The sequence below is a fragment of the Cebus imitator genome, unplaced genomic scaffold, assembly GCF_001604975.1.
Source record: "Cebus imitator isolate Cc_AM_T3 unplaced genomic scaffold, Cebus_imitator-1.0 Scaffold97, whole genome shotgun sequence".
Lineage (NCBI taxonomy): Eukaryota > Metazoa > Chordata > Mammalia > Primates > Cebidae > Cebus > Cebus imitator.
In genome coordinates, this window is record NW_016107412.1 from 6,254,866 (window position 1) to 6,277,374 (window position 22,509).

Sequence of the window (22,509 nt, forward strand, 5' to 3'; positions counted from 1 at the left end):
CCTCCGACCGCCCCGGTCGTGCCTTTCCCTCCCCCGGCGCGGTCCCGTCGGCCTCTCGCTCGCCACCCGCCTCCCCTCGGTGTCCGGAGGCGCCCGGTCTCCCGGCGCGGCAGGCGGAGGGGGCGGGCAGGCCGGCGGACGGTGATGTGGCGGGACTCTTTGTGCACTGCGGCAGGATACGGGCTCGGGCGCCCGGACGCGGTTGCGCTCAGTTCTCTCCCCTCGGAAGCTGCAGCCATGATGGAAGTTTGAGAGTTGAGCCGCTGTGAGGCGAGGCCGGGCTCAGGCGAGGGAGATGAGAGACGGCGGCGGCCGCGGCCCGGAGCCCCTCTCAGCGCCTGTGAGCAGCCGCGGGGGCAGCGCCCTCGGGGAGCTGGCCGGCCTGCGGCGGCGGCAGCGGCGGCGTTTCTCGCCTCCTCTTCGTCTCTTCTAACTGTGCAGCCTCTTCCTCGGCTTCTCCTGAAAGGGAAGGTGGAAGCCGTGGGCTCGGGCGGGAGCCGGCTGAGGCGCGGCGGCGGCGGCACCTCCCGCTCCTGGAGCGGGGGGGAAAAGCGGCGGCGGCGGCGGCGGCGGCGGCGGCCGCAGCTCCAAGGAGGGGGTCTGAGTCGCCTGTCACCATTTCCAGGGCTGGGAACGCCGGAGAGTTGGTCTCTCCCCTTCTACTGCCTCCAACACGGCGGCGGCGGCGGCGGCACATCCAGGGACCCGGGCCGGTTTTAAACCTCCCCTCCGCCGCCGCCGCACCCCCCGTGGCCCGGGCTCCGGAGGCCGCCGGAGGAGGCAGCCGTTCCGAGGATTATTCGTCTTCTCCCCATTCCGCTGCCGCCGCTGCCAGGCCTCTGGCTGCTGAGGAGAAGCAGGCCCAGTCGCTGCAACCATCCAGCAGCCGTCGCAGCAGCCATTACCCGGCTGCGGTCCAGAGCCAAGCGGCAGCAGAGCGAGGGGCATCAGCTACCGCCAAGTCCAGAGCCATTTCCATCCTGCAGAAGAAGCCCCGCCACCAGCAGCTTCTGCCATCTCTCTCCTCCTTTTTCTTCAGCCACAGGCTCCCAGACATGACAGCCATCATCAAAGAGATCGTTAGCAGAAACAAAAGGAGATATCAGGAGGATGGATTCGACTTAGACTTGACCTGTATCCATTTCTGCGGCTGCTCCTCTTTGCCTTTCTGTCACTCTCTTAGAACGTGGGAGTAGACGGATGCGAAAATGTCCGTAGTTTGGGTGACTATAACATTTAATCCTGGTCAGGTTGTTAGGTCATATATTTTGTGTTTCTCTTCTGTGTATTCAACCTAGGGTGTGTTCGGCTGGACGGAACTCTTGACTGGTTGCAAGTGTCAAGGCACCGATTGCTTTCTTAGGCTATCTATGTGGTCTCTTCCTGAGGGCTATTGTCCGTTAATACAGAATACAGTACACTGTTAGTGGATTAGCGAGCTTGGTAATCGGTCTCCTAAATGAACAAAAAAGTAGACTCTTTGAGGTTGAGCATATTTCGATTAAATCTTGGCTTAGGCCCTAGATCAAGGGTATAGATGAGAATAAAATGAAAATTAGTGTTGCACGTACGCATATTGCATCAGAATCTTGCAGTGATTGTTTTAGTTTCCTGGGTTGCATTCATAGATTCTTTTAAAATATGACTGATTTGCATAACTTTAGAAGCAGAATCATTTTCAGTATATATGGTGCACATTGAGGGCAAAAAGTTTTGTTAATGTTTAAACTTAAGTTACTTACAACTTTGAACTGTATTTAGAAGTTTTGTGGTTTGAAATCAATAGTGCCATAATATACCTTATAAGGCGTTCTTACTAGATCTTTGTTATATTTACCTTTTTCTCTCCCTATGGGGTGATGTAGGATAGGGCTTGAAATTTTCACTTCAGTAGCATTTAATGGTCGGTGCTCTTGTCATAGACATAGAATGGAGATTGAGTAGTTTTTGATCCCAGATGACAATGTCGTGTAGGTTCAAGGGTATTGTGTGTAGCAAGTGAAGATTGCAGAGTTAAAACTTCAGTTCATGCTTGAAATTTTAAGTATTGTTGTTATGCTAGAATTGCTGCTCACCTTAATTTTTAGGTTTCAGGTCCTCTGACACTTTTTGGTATTGTTAATTTTAGTGATTTGTGTAGAATGTCAAGTGTATTTTACCAGCTAATACCCAAAAATGCCGGTAAGAGGGGTTTACTCCAGCTTTAGATTGTAGATATATTAGCTTTTTTATACAGTGTGTTAAATTTACTGAGTCAGCTTGTTGAATAAGACAGAAGCCCAAGAATTTTAACAGCGTATAGCTTTAGGTGTCTAAAAGTTAGGCCTTCGGGCTTCAAAAGTTAGTGGTTGTTGAAAAGCATTAATCTTTGCTGTTTCAGGTAAAACAGACTGATTTTCATTAAGGATGGGGATGGAGCCCTGTTTTTGCAGAATGGAAGGTATTGACAGGAATTGAGAGCTATTGGTAGGCCAGTGTATAAGGTATGTGAAAACAGGATTAAGTTATTGGTCTGAAGTGACTGAAGCATTTAGGCTCTGTCAAGGCCTAAAATTTGGTAATGTTAATTTGGTCATAGGAATTGTGGCGGTGGACAATATTTAGCTAAAATTATGTAATTGCATAAGTACTAGCAGAGTACTTTTAATAAAAGCTATTTCTTAGCAAACATCAGTTGCATTTTGTTTAAAGGTAGAGTGACAGTACAGTGTCTATATGTCCTGCTAAAAATTGTGGGGAAGATTTTTTTTTTTTAAGAAAATGTTTTATATCGGGAGAGGTTTTATTCCGTTGGATTATGTTAGCTGCATATAAATGTGCACAGTTAATTTTGCCCAAGTTTTTGTTTTGAAATGAATATAAAACTTACTAAAGAAGTAGCTTCCCAAAACTTAGTTTTCTGTTAAGTCAAAAGTGATATTTTAAAAAAGTGTTTGCAAAGTTTGAAGTCTGCATTAATTGAAAATGTTACTAAGGCTGAACTGGACCCGCTTGCCCAGAAGATAATTATGGAAAAAATTCTTTTGTGACTTCCAAAGCAGTCTTCTATCAGCAGGGATTACTGACAGTCATTCAAATATATAGGAACAAAAAATGAAATGTTTATGTAACTTTAAAAAGTCTCTAAAGAAATTACTAGAATGCTGTCTGGGAGACAGATTTCTTTCGGCATTTAAAGTATTACTTTTCTCACTTGATTTAAAATTATCTGGGTTATTAAGACCTTAAAATTATTTTACCAGGTTCTTACATATGAGCTGTGACGTGATTGGCATTTTCTTTGATTTCAGAGTATGTGGGCCTCTACACATTAAATTTATGTGACTTAAAACTTTCTCTAAAACTGTACTTTTAGTTATGATATGCATAGAAAGCAGTATCAAATACTGCATCAAATGACTAATAACACTTAATTTCTAGAGTTGTGGTTTTATTGAACCCAAAGTTGATATGAAAAAAAGTCAGTAAGGAAAGTCAATGAAGTGCTTGCTTTTTTGATACTCGCACTCCCAATAATTTTTATATTTCAACCTACTTGGTTTGCTTGTTTTCACATTAGTATTTTTCTATTTATTGGGGTGGGAAGGGATTAAAATGATCATTCAAGACTTTGTCTTTGGCAGGTTGTAGTATGTGTTTCAGCAACTAACCTGTGAAGTGTTAAATTCCTTTATGAAAGTAGTGATTGGACTATTTTTGTCTGATAAAGAAAGATTAATAATGAAGCCATTTCTCCAAGGAAATGGCTCCAAGGAAATGCTGTCAAGGAAAATTGAGGACAATAATTCAGTTTTAAAATATTATCACAAAATTAAATTCTAAAAATTTCTTACTAGGGTTTTATACTTAACATTAGTCTGCAATATAGTGCTGAATTTGAGACTATAGAAATATTTAGTGTATTTAGGGTATGTGGAAACTTTACGCTTCTGTTGTATTTTTATTGTTTGATAGATTTGCATCTTTTCAAATATTAATTTTCACAGGGAATGCTTTTAACTTGTATAGAGTACAGTGACTATTGAAGTCACCTAAATTACCTGAAGGTAAGTGATTATCAAAATTAATCATGAGAGTTTTAAAAAAAATACTCTATTCACAATATTTGTTTTACATTGTTTGTGTCTGCTAAGTTATGTTTTCTGAAAAACATGACTGGACCACCTAACTTACAAGCTTCATTTTTCATGGTGCTTATTCAAAAGTAAAGCACAACTGAATGGAGTAATGTACAGTTTATATGAGGAAAAAGGAATTTTATTGCTGTCAAGTTAAAAGTTTGCACAGCAGTATAGTCATCAATGCAAATTTACATTGCTTAAAATATACTAAGTAAATCCTAAATGATTAAAGACAATAAAATATGGTGAACTATAACCATCTTCATTTTAAATTTAGTTTTAGAAGATAATAGAGAAAGGCTCCTTTATTACCTTTTTAGAGTTTTATTTTTAATAACATGGGAAATGCAGCTGGTGATATTTTAATTTTTGTATGGAACAGTAGATCTGCTTTCTCATAACTACATAAAATATATAAACTTATTAGTGTTATGAAATTGCTTTTTGGAAGTGAAGTCAATTCTTATTCTCTAGGTTATTTTGAAATTTGCTTCCATTTGCTGTTTGTTCATTTGGTGATAGTGTAACACTTAAAAAAAATATTTTAAGCCACTTCTGAAGTAATCACTTCAGTGGCTTTTAATGGAGGAGTATGTTATAGGAAATTCAGTTCACAGAGTTTTATCATTAATTCACTTGAAGTAAACGTCCTATTTTTAAATTTTAATCTCAATCTTTTTAATAAGACAAAAGCTTAGGAAATCAATTTTATTATTGATATTGTGTGTGACTTCAGAGTTTGTAAAGAGAAATGTAGAAGTGTTGCATGCATATGACAGTTTTCTGCTTAATTGAAATGTGTGGCCTCTGCCATACTATGAGGATTTAGCTTCCAGAAAATGTAATATTAACATAGCTTAAGAAATGTATTGTTTTCCCTGTAGAAACCATTTGGTTCAACAAACAGTTCTGAAGTTTTATTATATAGAACCCATTAGTTCTTTTGTTCCCTTTTTCTTCATTTTTTCTGTTAAACTTGATTTTCAAAGTCAGCATTGAAGAATTCATTTTGCGGTCCAAATTCATTAAGAAAAGATGTTAGAATTTGTTCTGAAGATAGTGACTTAGGAAATATGTGAGATTGGGGTCAGTAAGTTCTGTTTTACAATTGCTTCTATCTGGTAGCTTTGAAATTAATGCAATTGCTATCAGAATAATGTTGAGGTTAGACTAACCTTAAATTGGTAAGGATTGCTGAGCAAACTGATAATCTTGTCTTTTATATAGCGTGTATTACTACCACATGTACATTCTTCCATAGGTGGTTAAAAGTATTTTAGCCCATGGTTGGTGATTCTCTTAGTATTGAATATATGCATTCACTAATGTAAAATACTTTCATATGTTGATAAAGGTGAAATTAGTATATTGGACTTGACTATTCACCTTTCCCCTCATTTTTTGAATTTTTTTCATTGGTTGCAGAAGAGGTATTAGTAGTTTCATTCTTTTAAAATAATTTGCACTGGAATAAAAAAGTATTGGCAAATATTAATAAGAGCAACAATTTATGGGTGAATTAATTTTATTTGGGAAGTTTTAGTTCTGTATAGTTAAGGCAGACTCTTCATTTGCAACAGTTAACATTAGGACATGGGTGGACTCTTTTTTTTTTTTTTTGAGTTGGAGTCTCGCTCTGTTGCCCAGGCTGGAGTGCAGTAGCAGGATCTCAGCCCACTGCAACCTCTGGCTCCCAGGTTCAGGTGATTTTCCTGCCTCAGCCTCCCATGCAACTGGGATTGCAGGTGCATGCCACCATGCCTGGCTAATTTTTGTACTTTTAGTAGAGTCAGGGTTTTACCATGTTGGCCAGGTGGGTCTTGAACTCCTGACCTCAAGTGATCTGCCTGCCTCATTCTCCCAAAGCGCTGAGCCACTGTGCCTGGCCGATGTTGAGAATAGTGAGAGATGGATATTGTAGCTCTATCTGCCATCAAAAGAATATTCTTGATCTCTACATAGTGTGAAAAAGAAGACTGTTTACATATTACATTTTAAGTAATTATATACATAATTATTATCAGTAGTCACTTCAAATATGAATAGTGAATCTAATTTTGATTTCTCTGTGTGTGTATGTGTATGTGTACGTAAAGTTAGCAAACCTTTTATCTTAATGTCTATTAAAATATGAATTTTCATTTCTTAAAAAGATTACCTTGGAGGATACTGTTTTATGATTTTTATATATACTTAGATCTATTTTAAATTACATTACAATATTGAGTATTACATTTATCTATACTTTTAAGTGTATACATTGTTTCATTTTAGATTTTAGGGAGGCAGTGTGGCTCTGGATCCAGACTGCTTATCTTATAATCCTGGATCTTCCATTTAGTAGCTGGTTGCCTTTTGAGTAGGTTATTTAGATTTTCTCAATCTATTTTATCTGTAAAATGAGGATGATAATGGAACCTACCACATAAGTTTATCTTGAATAGTAAGTGAGGTAATATAAGTAATTCATTTAGCATAGTACCTGCCACATTGTAAATACTTAAATTGTAGCTACTGCTCTTAAAAATTGTAATTTCAGGTTACATATGTAGGTAAATTATTTGTATTTTCATTTATGGTGTGTGATTGTAATTGAATTTCCTCAGTTTGGGACATTAGGATTTTAATTGTTTCAAGTTGTGTTTTTTAAAAATAAGGGTATTCTTTTAGGAAGTCTGTGAGTATGACTTGTTTGTGATTTTGCTGTTTCATCGTAAATGGGAAATACAAAGTTCTGCTTACTCAGACTGTTGACCAAAGTAATGTTAATCATGCTAATCAAAAAGTACTTGCTTTAAAATACAAATGGCAAAAACTTCCTATTAGCATAATGAATTAGAATTTTTAAACTTTGTTATGATCTTAAATTATATTTAGTGTTGAAGATAGGTCAACTTAAATATAATTTTTATTCACATAAAGTTAACTCTGCCTCAAATATAATAAACTTAATGAATATGAGTTATGTAAACTTTGGTCAGTAGAGGTATATTTCTTAGCATTTCCTTTTTAAAATTTCAGCTTCTTGAGGGAGTCATGCAACTGAATGTCGTTACATTTATTACAATAAAATTTACACTAATATAATTTGTACTACATTAACATAATATGGGAATTTTTAAAGTATTCAGTCTCTCTATTATTGTGTCCTAATTCCATGTTTGGCCAGGATTCTCGATATAATTTAGGCCCAAGACATGGGAAGAAAGAACTAAAGGATTTTTTTCTTTATGTTTTCTTACTGAATATGGGGAAAGATGGAATAAGCTTAAGATCTCTCCAGTAAAGGCCATTGTGTGTACATAAAGATCATTTTTTCTTTTTCTCTCTTTGCCTGTACTGATTCCCAGATGTACCACAGCACCCTTAGCAGTGAAGCACTTGACTTCCAGTGAGTGGATTTTTTTTTTTTTTTTTTTTTTTTTTTTTTGTCGTGTTTTATATTGCAGAGTGAATACAGTCTGTCTGGTACTATGTGACTGTCTGATTATGTGATTTTCATGCATTTTATGTATTTTGTAAACTAGCTATATTTTTGGTCTATGTCTAGGTTGTAGAATTGAATTGTGCATTTTGACATATAAGCACAGCTGAGTTTTCTAAATCAAGCTCTCTCCTTCCACCTATGTTTTGCTTTGTATCACTACCTAAAACTTACTCTTGATTTTATATTAGAGCACTTAACCACAGCTTTGACTTTTATTTCCTTTGATATTTGTAGATTTTCAGGCTGAAGTACAATAAGGTTCTCTGTTCTCTACTGGTAATTGCAAAGGTTGTATTCTGTGAATTTTATTTGTTTAATACTTTTGATCTTTTGAAGAGGATGTAATTATTTAAGGTATTATAAAATGCATTGTGATTTGAATCAGGTACTCTTAATTAGATGCATTTTAAAATTTATTTTTAACTCAGCATTGCTGTCTTGAATAGATGTATTTTTAGAACGATTAAAAAATATCGTATGCATGTTTTTACAAACTTTTTGCTTATTTCAAAATGCAGGGTTCTTTTCCGTTTAAAATTTTCTCTTTGTGAGACTTCTTTTTGAGTAGTCTGGTTACTCTAAAGTAATTAGATATTAAATTAGATAGAAGTAAAAACTACTTTTAAAATGAAATTTGGGGGATGTCATTAAGCTTGATTGTTTTAGGTTTTTCTTTTTTTAGTGTGTATTATGAATTATTTTACATTGACTGTCAGATAAAATGGAATGTGTGGGCTTTTCTGTTTTTTGTTTTTTTTTAATTTATTCATTTTCATAAGGTAAAATCAGTGTTTTGCTAGGCTTAATTTGACCATGTTGTAAAATTTATTGTACACATTGAAAGAATCATTTATGAAAGATACTGAATTAGCTAGCAGATACTGTCTTACGTGGTTTTTGATTAACAAAACACTTTCTTAATCATTAGCTTATTCAATTTTGCAAAGAATAACAGGCCACCTAAGAGGCACAGAGTGAGCGTTATTCTTTCTTTCTCTCTCTCTCTCTTTCTTTCTTTCTTTCTTTCTTTCTTTCTTTCTTTCTTTCTTTCTTTCTTTCTTTCTTTNTTTTCTTTCTTTTTTTTTTTGCAGCTTAGGAATTGTAGCTGTAGTGGAATTAGTATCTTGTTAATGGCTAGTGAAAGATTGAGTCTGAAGAAGGGTGCAGGGCTTTTTTAGCACTTGGTGCAGTTTTTTTCCCATTATGTTACATCACTGGTTCTTAAACTTCAGTGTCTTAAAATAAGCTGAAGGGCTATTAAACTATGGATTGTTTGCTCCACCCCCAGAGTTTCTGATTCAGTAGGTCTGGGTTGGGACCTGCAAATTTTTATTTTCTTAGAAGTTTTCAAGTGATACTGATGCTGGTGATCTGAGGATCACACTTTGAGGACCACTGATGAACATTATCTCCTACCAAGCAAACCTTTAACATGTTATGCTTCTTTAGGTTAATATAATTTATACATGCATTATCTCATTTGACCTGTAAACTCTAAGTAGCTTTGCATGGAAAATGTTATCCTGATTTTATAGATAAATAGTGAGTTTAGAAAGGCAGTATGGTGGAATGGAGAATAGATTGGGAGTTGGCTAGACCTAAAGTCTAGATTAAATTGCTACTCAAGGCTGAGCATGGTGGCTCACACCTGTAATTTCTGTACTCTGGGAGGCCAACGTTGGCAGATTGCTTGAGTCCAGAAGTTTGAGACCAATTTAGGCAACATAGGGAGACCCTGTCTCTACAAAAAAAAAAAATACAAAAATCAGTTGGGCGTTATAGTGCATGCTGTTAGTCCCAGCTACTCAGGAGGCTGACGTGGGATTACCTGCGCCTGGGAGTTTGAGGCTGCATTGAGCTGTGATTGGGACACTGCACTCCAGCCTGGGCAACAGAGAACGACCCTGTCTCAAAAATAAAAATATATACATCCCTGCTCAGCCACTTATCAGTTATATAATAAAAGATACACAGCCTAACCTTAGTGAACCCTGTTTTGACAACTCCAAATTGGGGGTAAAAATCCTAAACTCATACAGTGGTTTTTAGGTTTGTTAAAAGGTGTTTTTTTTTAGAGTATTGGTTGCTGTCTGGTGGTGATCCCCTCTCACCTCTAGGATTTTTAGGATTGTCTGGAGACGTTTTGGTGGTCACAGCTGGGATAATAAGAGTGTGCTCTTGGCTAGGTGGTTGAAGCCAGTGATGCTGCTTAACATCCACAGGACCCCTCCCCCTCAACAAAGAGTTATCTAGCCCAAAACGCTGTGTAAAGTGTCTGGTACATAGTAAGTATAATATTTGATGAAAGTCAGTATCTTTGTCCTCAGGTGTGGTATTTAAGAAGGCCAATTTACTAATCAGTGATGGAGTTTAGGCCTAACATCTGGGTTTTCTGACTGCTGCTAGGCCAGTATTCTATAAGAACTTTGTCCACGGAAGGTATCCCTAATAACAAAAAAAGTTTATTTGAAGAGGGCTCAATCTGTTTTTTGGCTGATTGTGAAAGTGTTGCTTTGAACTTCTGCTAGAAAGGGTTGAAGATGTTTTCCGTAAGCATTTTTAAGTATAATACTGTATGTAGTATTCAGAAGGATGTTTAATTTTTTTTTTTTTTATATATTGCTAGTAGTTTTTAAAGTAAACCTTTTTCCTTTAATTATGTAGTCGTTGAACTGTTCGGAGTTACTTTTCTCCTAATATTTTCTTATTTACTGCATTCTTAACCTTATACATTTTTATTCTAAAGTTGCTTTTATTATAGTCAGATATGATGAAGTCATATGTATGATGTAAAATTGCAAATTTCCTACAAGCTATACAAACTTCTCAAATATTTCTAGGTAAAGAAAATAAGGCTGACTGTAAGGTTCTGATGCATTGTTTTCTAGGCCCATCCTGTTGAATTAAAGTGCGTTACCTAAATTAGAAACTTGCATTAAAGTGAAGTTTTTAATTTAAAAAAAAAAAAAAAGGAATGGAGTTTTAGGTTAGCCCAGAGATGGAAAGATGCCAAGGTAGTAGCTTTAGTGGATTCTGAATTTTTTGGTTTTGTTTTGTTTTTAAGGCAGACAAACATAATTGTGAAAGTGTTCTAGGAATAGATTGTTTGCTGTGATTTTTTTTTTTCTGTTTGCATGATTTTACAATTTGCCTTGCCTCTTACTTTGAATGCAGAATAAAATGTCAAGGCCTTCATTTTTTTTTAATTCTTAAGAAATATAACGTTTGTTAACAATTGTTTTTGAAATACAGGGGATATTTTGAGATAGCAGTTATTTAAGACAAATAGTACTCATTGTTACAATTTAGTTGATAGGGCTTATGATGTTTATTTCAGTATGAATGAAAACTTTGTGCTTTTTTTACTTAAGAAAATTTCTTTTATAAAAACATGACTAAAGAAAATTTTGAAAATCACCCATTGTCCTACGTCTCTAAAACTTAATGTTTTCATATTAGCTTCTAGTTTTGTTCATCTACACATACTTTAAAACCTAGTTCATGGTGAACTTAAGAGGGTGTTCTTTTTAAAAAACAATTTGCATAGCACTTTGTAGTTGCCTTTATTATTTTAAAAGGTGAAATCATTGGAAATATTTACTTTCCTATACTTATACATTTTTTAAGCTTGTTTCCATTTTTTTAAAATTTTCAGAGTTTTTTAAAGTGGATTTAAGATAACCTAAATATTAGAGAAGATTTTCATGGTTTTGATTCATGAAATCATAATGTTACACAAAAATTAACTGAAGTGTTAGAGTGTTGAAGCTTTTTTCCCCTGAATTATTTACAGGAACTCTACTTGTATTTAATATTGAAAGCATATTTTACTTATTTAGGTGAGACAAAGTAAAATTTAGCTGAATTTGATCTGTCAATTTGGTTTTTCTTTTGTAAGAATATTACATTGTGTTGAAATTAAAGTGATATAGAAGGTAATTTGAATAACATTTTTATAGTAAAGTGGTGATAACATTATTGCTTTCTGTTTTTTAATCAAACGGGGTATTGGCTTGTAATGATGTTTCTGTTCCCTGAAGCATATTTTGAATGATATGGTTAATATTTGCAGTTACCTAGGTAATCAGAGTGATATTAATTGATCAATTTGCTATTCATTTGCATTTTTAATCAGTACTAGTTTTTGTGGTTCAAATTTTGCATTTGTTTTATCAGATTCAATTTTTAAGTGTCAGATACTGAAACAATCTTAACTTTATTAGTTAAGTTATAATTCTTTATTAGTGAGGTGGTGTTCATTTATTCATATAGTTAGAACAAAAAATATTTTAAATATTGAGGTAGAAACAAATTATTCTCTTTTTAATTAAAAGCCAAATTACTTGTTAGAGGAACATTTTCCCAAATGAGGTAAAATTGTTTTGATTCTTAAACATAAGGAAATTTTGATCTAGGTTTGGTGTACTTTCTTGTGGGGTGCTAATGAAAACAGGGATGGCAAAAATATTTTGTTTGTGAGTGTATGCATTTATGCTTTTTGACAACCCAAAAAACACTCTTACATCTGACTATCTGTCATGGACTAGCTGTAAAAAATTTATATAAAATAAATAGTATACTGAAAGTATGATACAGTTTTACATATCTAGATTGTGGTTATGATTATGTATAATACTGTAAAATATGCTAAGGTGCTAGTTATTAATACTATTTGGATTTTTTTTTTTAATACTGAAAGGTCACACAGATTGTGATTATTGTGTAGTGTCCAAGAACTAAGGCCTGCCATCTGTTGCTGAAATGTATGAAAAAGTTAAGGTAATTTAGTGATATAAGTGGTTTTGACACCACTGTTTTTGGAATCATCTACTAATTATGATTTTTCTAAAGACTAATATCAAATTTTAAACTTTTGCAAAAATGAAACCTAATAGTTAACACTGTTAGTTATATTTTGCTATTAAAATACAGATACTGGCTGAGAACTAAAGATTGTGTAATAAAAGTCTGGCTTTTAGTCATTCGCTTTTTTTTTTTTTTTTTTTTTNTTTTTAACTAGATATTTTGGATAGTTAACTGGGCATCATGTTTTAACTTGAGATTTTAAATTATATAAGATTTTGATATTGTTAAACTACTTTTCCTAACAAGTTGAGATATGTAAGAATTCAGTATTATAGAACTCAATCAGAGAACTGATTTAATAAGAGTTTCTTTAAAATTTGGTTTAAATATTTTTCTTTGTTCTTTGCTTTATCTTCTACAACTTAATTCTTGTCTGTATGCAAATGAGCTTCCCTATTTAAAATTTTGCTCTTGCATTTTAAGCCACTATAGAAGTTGTTTCTTTAACTTTCACCCACCAGAATTTGGTCTTACCAAATTGTGTCTTTAAAATTGCGTATTTGGCTTAATATTATAGAATCTGATTGATTTTAATCTACCTTGTTTTATTTATTATGTTGACATTTTCTTGAGAAATCTGTTACGCAAAATGAACATAATAAAGAATATTTAAGTTTAGATATGATTTTTGAATATGCATTTTCAAATGCAACTTTGTGGCATATATATATATATTTTTTTTTTTTTTTGCAAGAAACATCTTGCCAATTTTTAGATTAATGTCTGTGAGGAAAGTAGATTGGTTTACTAGAATCAGTTTGTAGACTTTGGTGAGAACTGAATTGTAGGGCATGACAGAAATACCTTTTGGGCCTTTTGGGGTAGACATGTATACATAAATTGTATCTGTTACATTAAGTGAGGCAAATATATAGGTGAGATTTTTACCCGAGTATTAAAAGTTTAAAAGTCATTACTTATTCTGTTTACTTAATAGTATTTAAAGGGTATAAGATGTGTTATGTGTTTCTGTCCCTTGTTTTTATTCCTATCCCTCCCACCTATGAGTACTTTTATCTTCCCATATATTAAACTTACATGTTTTAAAAGTTTACTGCCGGGCGCGGTGGCTCAAGCCTGTAATCCCAGCACTTTGGGAGGCCGAGGCGGGTGGATCACGAGGTTGAGAGATCGAGACCATCCTGGTCAACATGGTGAAACCCCGTCTCTACTAAAAATACAAAAAATTAGCTGGGCATGGTGGCGTGTGCCTGTAATCCCAGCTACTCAGGAGGCTGAGGCAGGAGAATTGCCTGAACCCGGGAGGCAGAGGTTGCGGTGAGCGGAGATCGTGCCATTGCACTCCAGCCTGGGTAACAAGAGTGAAACTCTGTCTCAAAAAAAAAAAAAAAAAGTTTATTTACTGGTTGAAACTATTGAGTTAATTAGTTTTTTCTTTTAAGTTTCAGTGTAAATATTTTCTATTTTTTGTATGTCCTTTAAATAAGAAAATTCTACAGCTAATCATAATAATTGTACTTTTTCCCCTTTTACAATAATTGGATTCGTAATAAAATGATACCCCTTCAATAACAAGCATTTATAGGTAGCTTATTAAAACTAAGGGTGTTATCTATTCAAATCAAACAATGCAGACTTACTCTTGAATCTGTTAATATATTTTAAAATTACATATTATTAAAATTTAAAATATGATTGACTAGTAGTTTAGTATATGTAATTTTAGATTTTTTGATAATTCACTATTTATGAATTGTCAAAAGTATGATTATAAAGTTAATATAGTTAAAATAACCTTAAGTAGGAATAGGAATCATTAGAACAATCTTCTGTGATTCTTACTGATACAGTAATGAATGACAATATGTTTGCTTTCATATTTAATAATTCACATACCTTTATAGTTTATGTTTTTCTCCAGACTAAAATTCTGCAGCTCTTAGGCAAAGCTGTTTTTTGACAGTTGGAAAAAAAGTAAGTCATTTCCAACCAATTTCCTGGGCTGCAGTATAGAAATAAAGAGACTTGATTTTATTACATTAAAGCAAAATATAAAATGATGCATTCTAGCACACACTTGTTTGGAACTGTTCTCTTTTAAATATTCAAATTCTGAGGGCTTTGAAAGGTAAATTTTGATTGTTATTAGCAAATATAAACGTTTTGCAGTTGGCTTACTGGAAAAAGAAAACTTCCTTGCCGGAGATACATTTGTATTAGAACTTCGTTTTCTGAGTACCTTACATGTAGTAGGTTTCGAATATTGGTGACTTAGTTCATGGTTAGGTCTGCATAATTAATGTATATGGAAATTTTGGAATCTTATTTTTTTCAAAATGCAGCTAATTTTGAGAGAATGTACATTAAATGTTACTAGATCTTTCTTTTCAAACTACTGATATCTCAACATCTGCTGCACCTTACCTGTTTGAATATCTTTTTTGCTGTAAAAATTAGTGGCCTTATGTCTTTCTGCATAATTATAGAGTAGCCAAAACCTGTTTTAGGTTAATTACCTCTGGCAAAATAAATGATAAAAGCATAGCTTTTATAAGCAGAATGATATTACAAAAGCAACTTATAAATCTAACATTGAATGTAAAGATTAGAGTATTAAAGATACTCTCTTAGGAACTTTATGGTAATTTTGGGTCAGCATTACAATTTTAACTTTTAAAGTCTTTCATACGCTTTTTTGTGTGTGATTTTGCTGTAGAAAATTAACAGCATTTGGCTTAGTTCAAATATAATGCTGTTGCCAAGTATGTCTGACACATGTCATTGAACTAATATTTTTGAAAGCTGATATGTAACTTATATCTGTATTTTATTTGATTTGTCATTAGTGGTCAGTCTTAGATGTTTTTAGCAAGAGCAAAACTGTAGAGGGTGTGTGTGTGTGTGTGTGTGTGTGTGTGTGTGTGTATGTATGTATATGTATTTTAACAGCAGCAGAGTTCTGGAACAGGAAACCATATTCATCCAGAGACCTGGGAAGAAGGTAATTGTTTGGTATACGAGTATTGCTAACATTATCAGTGACTTGATATCTGAGATTCTAATCTGCTTAACTTTAAATAATTGAGGTTCAGAGCACCTTGATTGTTCCCTTAAAAATTAAATTTTGTAAAACCGAGTCTAATTTTCATGTATCTGGTTTAGATAAATCATTTAATAATTAATAGAAGTCATTTAATATTGTTGGATATTTATATTATTAGAACAACCTTCTTTAAAAATGGTTCTTAAGTTTAATGAGTTCACTTGGGAAAAAAGTTAATTCTATTTTAGGTGTTTGTCACTGGAAATTATCTTTCCCTGTTTGTTATATGCACATTATTACAAAGTTGTAATCAGTGTTTTCATACTGTACTCTGGTCGGTTTTTTTTTTTTTCCCCCACAAATACACTTTTTATTTATCAACAGGTACTTATTTTTAAAGCTATAGAGGTAATACTTCATTACGTGAGACTAACTACCGTGGTTTGTTTGCTGTACTGTTAGGGTTATTTTCATTTTTTCTTTTATAAACAGTATAGTTGTGAATATATATAGTTTACTTTTTTTGGTTAGTTAGAATATATTGCTAGAGTGGGATTACTGGATTAAGGGGTTTACAGTATTTTAGTTCTTTTTTACAAGTTGCAGATTTGTTGCCAAATGAACAAATTTGTAGTATTGCTAACAAAGAGAAGAATTACTAGCAAGTCTTGATGTTACTTTTGAAAAGTGTGATGTTTCCATTTAGTAAGATATCTAAACTTCTATTTCAAAGCAAAAATATGTGCAAACTTCTTACTCATGACAAGTTCATATAATATAAAAACATGAAGGTTGTGAGGTTAGGTTGTTTGGAGAAGTAGAAAAGTTCAGTAAGGTTTATAGATTTGTCAGGCAGTCTTCCTTTCTGGTTTGGCACTGACAGCCGATTAACTAGAAAGTGTTAGAAGGAAACCGAAATTTATGCTAAAGTCAATTTAATTCACCAGAATTCCAATTTATTTATAAAAATACCATATTGAATTGCCTTGTAATGAGACATTTAAACTAAATTTAAATAACAGAACTCATGTGCTATCTAATAATAGCCCCTTATTTACAATTATAGAGCCCTTTGCAATTTTATAGTTATTTTCATGTATCCCATTTGGTCCTCGAAACAATTAGTGAAGAAGTTACAGCAAGTAGTAGTAGTATTTTACAGAAGAACGAAACAAAAATTTATATGGCCCAGAGATTGAGTGATTTACCTGAGGTTATAGGCTTTAGATTGCACAGCTGGAAGTAGAACCTTCGTCTTATATATTAAATGACAATATTCATTAAGTTCTTAGCATAGGACCTGATAGATATTTAAATGTACCTAAATGGACCTAGTAAATGTTTAAATGTTCCTGTGTTATTTCTGACTATTCCTTCTTTATTCTTAAAACATCATTTTTTGAGCACTCTTCCTCATACCATTTGTAGTTCAACCTTTGTTACCTATTCACCTTTTTCTCTTTAGAAAGTAAGATTTTAGGCTGCATTAATTTGATCTGTACAGGAATGATTATCTCTTTTATTTATTGGGACAAATTCTTGTTAAATAATGAAAAGTGGGCACTTTTTCAACTGGAAAATTCAAGGGACTGCTCTTTCTGCTCAATATGAATCTTCAATTTAGAAATCAGAGCCCACTGTTAACATTCAACATAGCTTATTAATAGGAAAAAAAATCTAGTAAGAAATGTAAAACCTTTCATTAAATGAGAAAGTCATAGAAGTTCATGAGATTTGTATTTAAAGCATAATTTCATTAGAAAAGTTGATCGTATGGATTTAACTGTGACATAATTGAAAAATACTTGTTTAAACTTAAAATTTTGAAAAGAAATGTAAATGTGATGCAACTTATGAATCAGTGGCTGAATTTCTTTTTTGGTCACAAAATCCTAAACTGTGTGTTATTTGAAAGCACTAATGGGAAATCAGGGAAGAAGCTCCAGAAATTCCTACTAAAGAAAACTAAATGGAAAGTCCTGTTGTCTGCTAACTTACCTTCCATTCCTGTTACCTTTCTTTTCTTAGTCTGACTTTATTAATATTTTCACCCCGGCTACTGGTTTAGCTCAGTGTTTTATGAGCCAGGCAACTTCAGATTTGCTTTTGATGCTTTTTGTTCATTACCTCTCTGAAACTGTATTACCACTTTCTATTTTATAATTCATGTTTCATGTATATGTTATAGCTTCATTTTGTTGCTGCAGCTTTCAGTCATTTTAAAAACATCTGTGATCTGTGCAAATAATTCTTAAAATAGTTATGGCAGAGAAGTAGTTACTGGTTTGTAACACTGTATTTTAATTCATAAATTGTTTAGGGATAAGCATACCTATATATTAAACACTACAAAGAAAATTTTTACAATGGCATTACTTTTAGTAAACCATCATAGTTAAAATAAGATATAATGTACGTGTCAGGAAGACAGTCTTATGAAATAGGGTTTAGGGAACTATTTTTAGATACTATGTTCTACTTGAAAATTGTAGTTAAATTTCTAGCATATACCTCATTAATTTGGGTGCAAGTACAGATTTAAAATAAGGTAGATATATTATTATTATTATTATTATTTTTTTTTTTTTTGAGACAGAGTTTCGCTCTTGTTACCCAGGCTGGAGTGCAATGGCACGATCGCCGCTCACCGCAACCTCCGCCTCCCGGGTTCAGGCAATTCTCCTGCCTCAGCCTCCTGAGTAGCTGGGATTACAGGCACGCGCCACCATGCCCAGCTAATTTTTTGTATTTTTAGTAGAGATGGGGTTTCACCATGTTGACCAGGATGGTCTCGATCTCTTGACCTCGTGATCCACCCACCTCGGCCTCCCACAGTGCTGGGATTACAGGCTTGAGCCACCGCGCCCGGCCTAGATATATTATTTAGATCTCAACTCAGAAGTTGTTCAGGAAAAGATATTTTGTTAATTAGATGTAACTTGGAACTTATTTCTAGTGTTTTAAGTCATGATTGGATGCCTGGAAAAGGAAATAAAAATATGCTTAGCTGGTAAAATAGCCACATTATTTCATAATATATTTAGTTATAGATTAAATTGACTTATGTGAACAGACTTTAGAACTTAATTACTACTAATTACATTTTTCTTCGAGATGGTATTCTTTGGTGAGAAAGGGTTGTTGTAGCACCTAAATCAAGACTGTCCAAACGTGGTATATGCAAATTACCAATCAAAACATCAAACTAATCACTTAAGATCTGTATATTTCGCTTTATTTGAATTATACCTCAATTAAAACAAATTTAACATGTTTACCCAAAGGTAGGGGGAAGCTGTCTAATATATCTGAAATCTCTTGGAGCTTGCTAATCCAACTTAGGCAAGATAGCTACTACCATGTGTGCATTTCTTTTACCTTACTGTATATACAGTAGTCACTGGTATTATGAGAAAAGTTTTTTTTTTTTTTTAAATTCAGGAGATATTTTATCCCTGGTATTAGTGAGTGCTTATTATGTGCTTTATGTACACTGGATTCATTTAATCCTCACAACAACCCTATGTAGTTCATACTAAAATGACTATTATTTAAAGCTGGGGAAAGTGATGTTTAGAGAGGTTAAGTAACTTGCCCATGGCCAAAGTATTAGAACTGGGATTTGAACACAGGTAGCCTGATCGCTAAGTAAATGACCACTAACATTAAAAAGACATAAACATAAATGTGTTTGTTGCAATATTAGTCATAATACCTAAAAATTGTGAACTAAATGTCCAACAGTACTAAAATGATTCATTAAGCCATGATACACCCATCAATATAATAATGTGTCATTTAAAATTATAAGTTTCATATCAGGAGAAAATATTTATGTTATAACTTTTTAAAAATGTAATAGGATATATTGTACTTACAATACAGTTATCACTATATAACCAAAATTTTTATTTCCATCGAAAATTAATTACAAAGAAATATAAATCTAAGAAGTTTAATAGATACTACCATTGAGTACTAGATTTGTATTAATTTCTTTTTATCTTTTGCCTTTCCTATGTTCGCCATGTTCATTTTTAAAATAGTACAAGTTGGCCGGGTGCAGTGGCTCATATCTGTAATCCCGGCACTTTGGGAGGCTAAGGGGGTCGATCACCTTAGGTCAGGAGTTTGAGATCAGCCTGACCAACATGGAGAAACCCCTTCTCTACTAAAAATACAAAATTAGGCGTGGTGGCACATTCCTGTAATCCCAGCTACTTGGGAGGCTGAGGCAGGAGAATCACTTGAACCTGGGAGGCGGAGGTTGCCATGAGCCAAGATTGCACCACTGCACTCTGGCCTGGACAAGAGCAAACCTCCGTCTCAAACAAAAAAAAGGTAGAAGTCATAAGCTGTATTTTAAAACTAAACAATAGTTTTTTAACTCAGGAATAATAGCTAACTATAAATTTATATTTGATAAAATAAAAAGATGACATTCATCATAAAGCGTACGTACCTATGCTAGCATTATCACAGAAATATTAGAAAAAACACATAAGCCAAAAAAAAATTGAAAATTTCATGTTCCCGTATCTAAAACTCAGAGATACTATTTTTTTCTTTTGGGATTGTATTTTACATATGTTCTTAAGTTATAATAAATAAATACTTAAAGGCAAATTGATACAGTAAGGACTTCAAAGAGTAAAACTTTTTGTTAGGCTTTGATGTTCTTTAGAAAAATTTGGTTATTCCGTAAGTCACTGTCATTGAAAGAAGAAAGTAGTTACAGTGAGCTTGTATGGGATTACTATTTGTTCAGTTGAGAGACAGCTATCACTGTGTTTTAAGCATTGCTCATATATTAGCTCATTTAATCCTAATAACAACCTCTATGATAGGTACTTTTATTAGCCTTATTCTACTTAGGAAGCAGGCACAGAAAGAGTATGTATTTGCCTAAGGTTACACAATAAGTATAACCTGAAACTGGCATTCAAGTTCCAGCAACTTGGTTCTAGAGTGTATACTATTAACCATTATGCCATACTGCCTGCAAGTCGATCTCTAGATGCCAGAAATACTCATCTGCCTCTAGTTACCTGGTTGTTGTAAATCTTTATGCTTAATACTTATGTCATTAGATGTAAATTTCATATTAAACACTCAACTTCTTAATTCAGAATAATATCAAGTTAAGTGTAGGTTAAAGCTGTTTTCTATCAGCAATCATTATATGTGTATGTATTCCTCAGTTCTTATGTTTAAGTTTCCTAAAAGTATGTCTTAAATTTTATAACATATGGAGAAGTATAAATGTATATTAGAAAGATTTTGTTTTTTTGTGTAATTTGTGGCTTAAGAAATATTCGCCTCAAGATTTAGTGCTTGTTTAGGTAGTTGCTGGCATCACTTTTGGAAATGTCAGTAGGTTTTCATATTGTCTTTTGGAATTTTTTCAGTTTTAACATTTTATTAGTAAACGTAATTACAAGTTAGTAAATCACTTTTATTTGAACCTGCTTCCTTTGAAAGTTTTATATTTTTATTTGGAAATAGAAAAATCTTTTTTTGTTTGTTTGTTTGTTTGTTTTTTGAGACAGAGTCTCACTCTGTCGCCAGGTGCCAGGCTGGAGTGCAGTGGTACAATCTCGGCTCACTGCAACCTCCGCCTCCCAGGTTCAAGCAATTCTCCTGCCTCAGCCTCCCGAGGAGCTGGGACTACAGGCACACACCACCACGCCCAGCTAATTTTTGTATATTCAGTAGAGACAGGGTTTCACCATGTTGGCCAGGATGGTCTCGATCTCTTGACCTCGTGATCCGCCCTCCTTGGCCTCCCAAAGTGCTGGGATTACAGGCTTGAGCTACCACTCCCGGCCGCAAATAGAAAAATCTTAATCTCCTCTTGTTGGGCATTATGGTGTAAAAAACCTTGGGCTTTGGCGCTTTGTGTATAATCTGGATTCAAAGTATAACTTAACTACTTAGTAACTTGGACAAATTACCCAGTCTTTTTAACTCTCAATTTCTTCATATATCAAATGGTAATACCACTGTTTAGGAGTGTTGGGATTAAATGAGAATATATTTGGCTTACTGGCTGGTACATGATACTTAACAGGTACTAGTTGTCTACATCTTTCCAACTTATGATGGATGCCAACATCTTGGGTAAAATATCAAACTTTAAGGAAGGTGAGAATCTGAAGAAAATGAAACTTTAAAAAGATTGAATTCCTAGTCCCAATTTAAAGGAATAAATAGGGTGTGAACAAGACTCGTTGCTCTGCAAAGGCTTCCACGTTGATCCTGGTCTTTGACTCCTTATCTGTCTGATTAAATTGAATTCGCTGCCAAGGCATCCTTAAAGCTGGACATTATCTTCTGTCAGCACCTGTCTTCTTCATGTTGCTTTGTGTGTAAGCTTCACTGGATTGCTTGCTTTTTGCTGAATATTTTATGTATTTTAATATGTCTACTCTAGCCGTTGTTTGGAATGTTCTAACTGCTCTTGTTTCTTCCTCTGGCTACTGGTTTCTGACTTAATTATCTAATATATTACCTACTTGGTGAAGATTTACCTGTGTCCCCACAGAATTAATCCTTCCCTCTTTGACTCTTAAGCTATCTTATTTTTATATAATAAGGTCTTTGGCACAATTATAGGTGTGTGTCTGTCTTCCTTAATAGAATAGGAAAGCCTTGAGGACAGTGGTCTTTGCTTACTTAGCCTTATGCTCTCAGTGCCCCTTGTACAAAACGTTCAATATATGTTTGAATGATTATGTGAATGAAGGAGGTGGCCAGCTGGGTTTACTTTAACGAATAGGTAACACCCATTTACGTATAGTTACAGACTTATCTGAAATAAGTTAAATCCTTTGCAACCTTTGCTACTATGATTTCAATGTCCCTTACAAAACTCATGTTGAAATTTAATTGCCATTGCGATGGTATTAAGATGTGATTAGATCACAGGGTCTCTATTCTTATGAATGGATTAATGCTGTTTTCATGGTAGCGGATTAGTGATCTCATGAGTTTGGCTGCCTCCTCTCACATGCTTCCTTACCTTCTACCTT

The 22,509-nt window shown here is 34.3% G+C and overlaps 1 protein-coding gene across 2 annotated transcripts in view; it reads left to right on the forward strand.

Moving 5' to 3' along the window:
• The first annotated feature begins 26 nt into the window (after positions 1-26).
• The window catches only part of PTEN (phosphatase and tensin homolog), a 97,457-nt gene continuing 74,974 nt past the window's right edge, over positions 27-22,509 (forward strand). Inside the window, exon 1 of one of the 2 annotated variants that reach the window (XM_017536375.1) lies at positions 27-1,134. In XM_017536375.1, coding sequence (XP_017391864.1) covers positions 1,056-1,134 — 79 coding nt within the window. In that variant the 5' untranslated portion in view covers positions 27-1,055. The remainder of the gene's footprint in view (positions 1,135-22,509) is intronic. The other variant, XM_037741284.1, reaches the window with a different exon arrangement.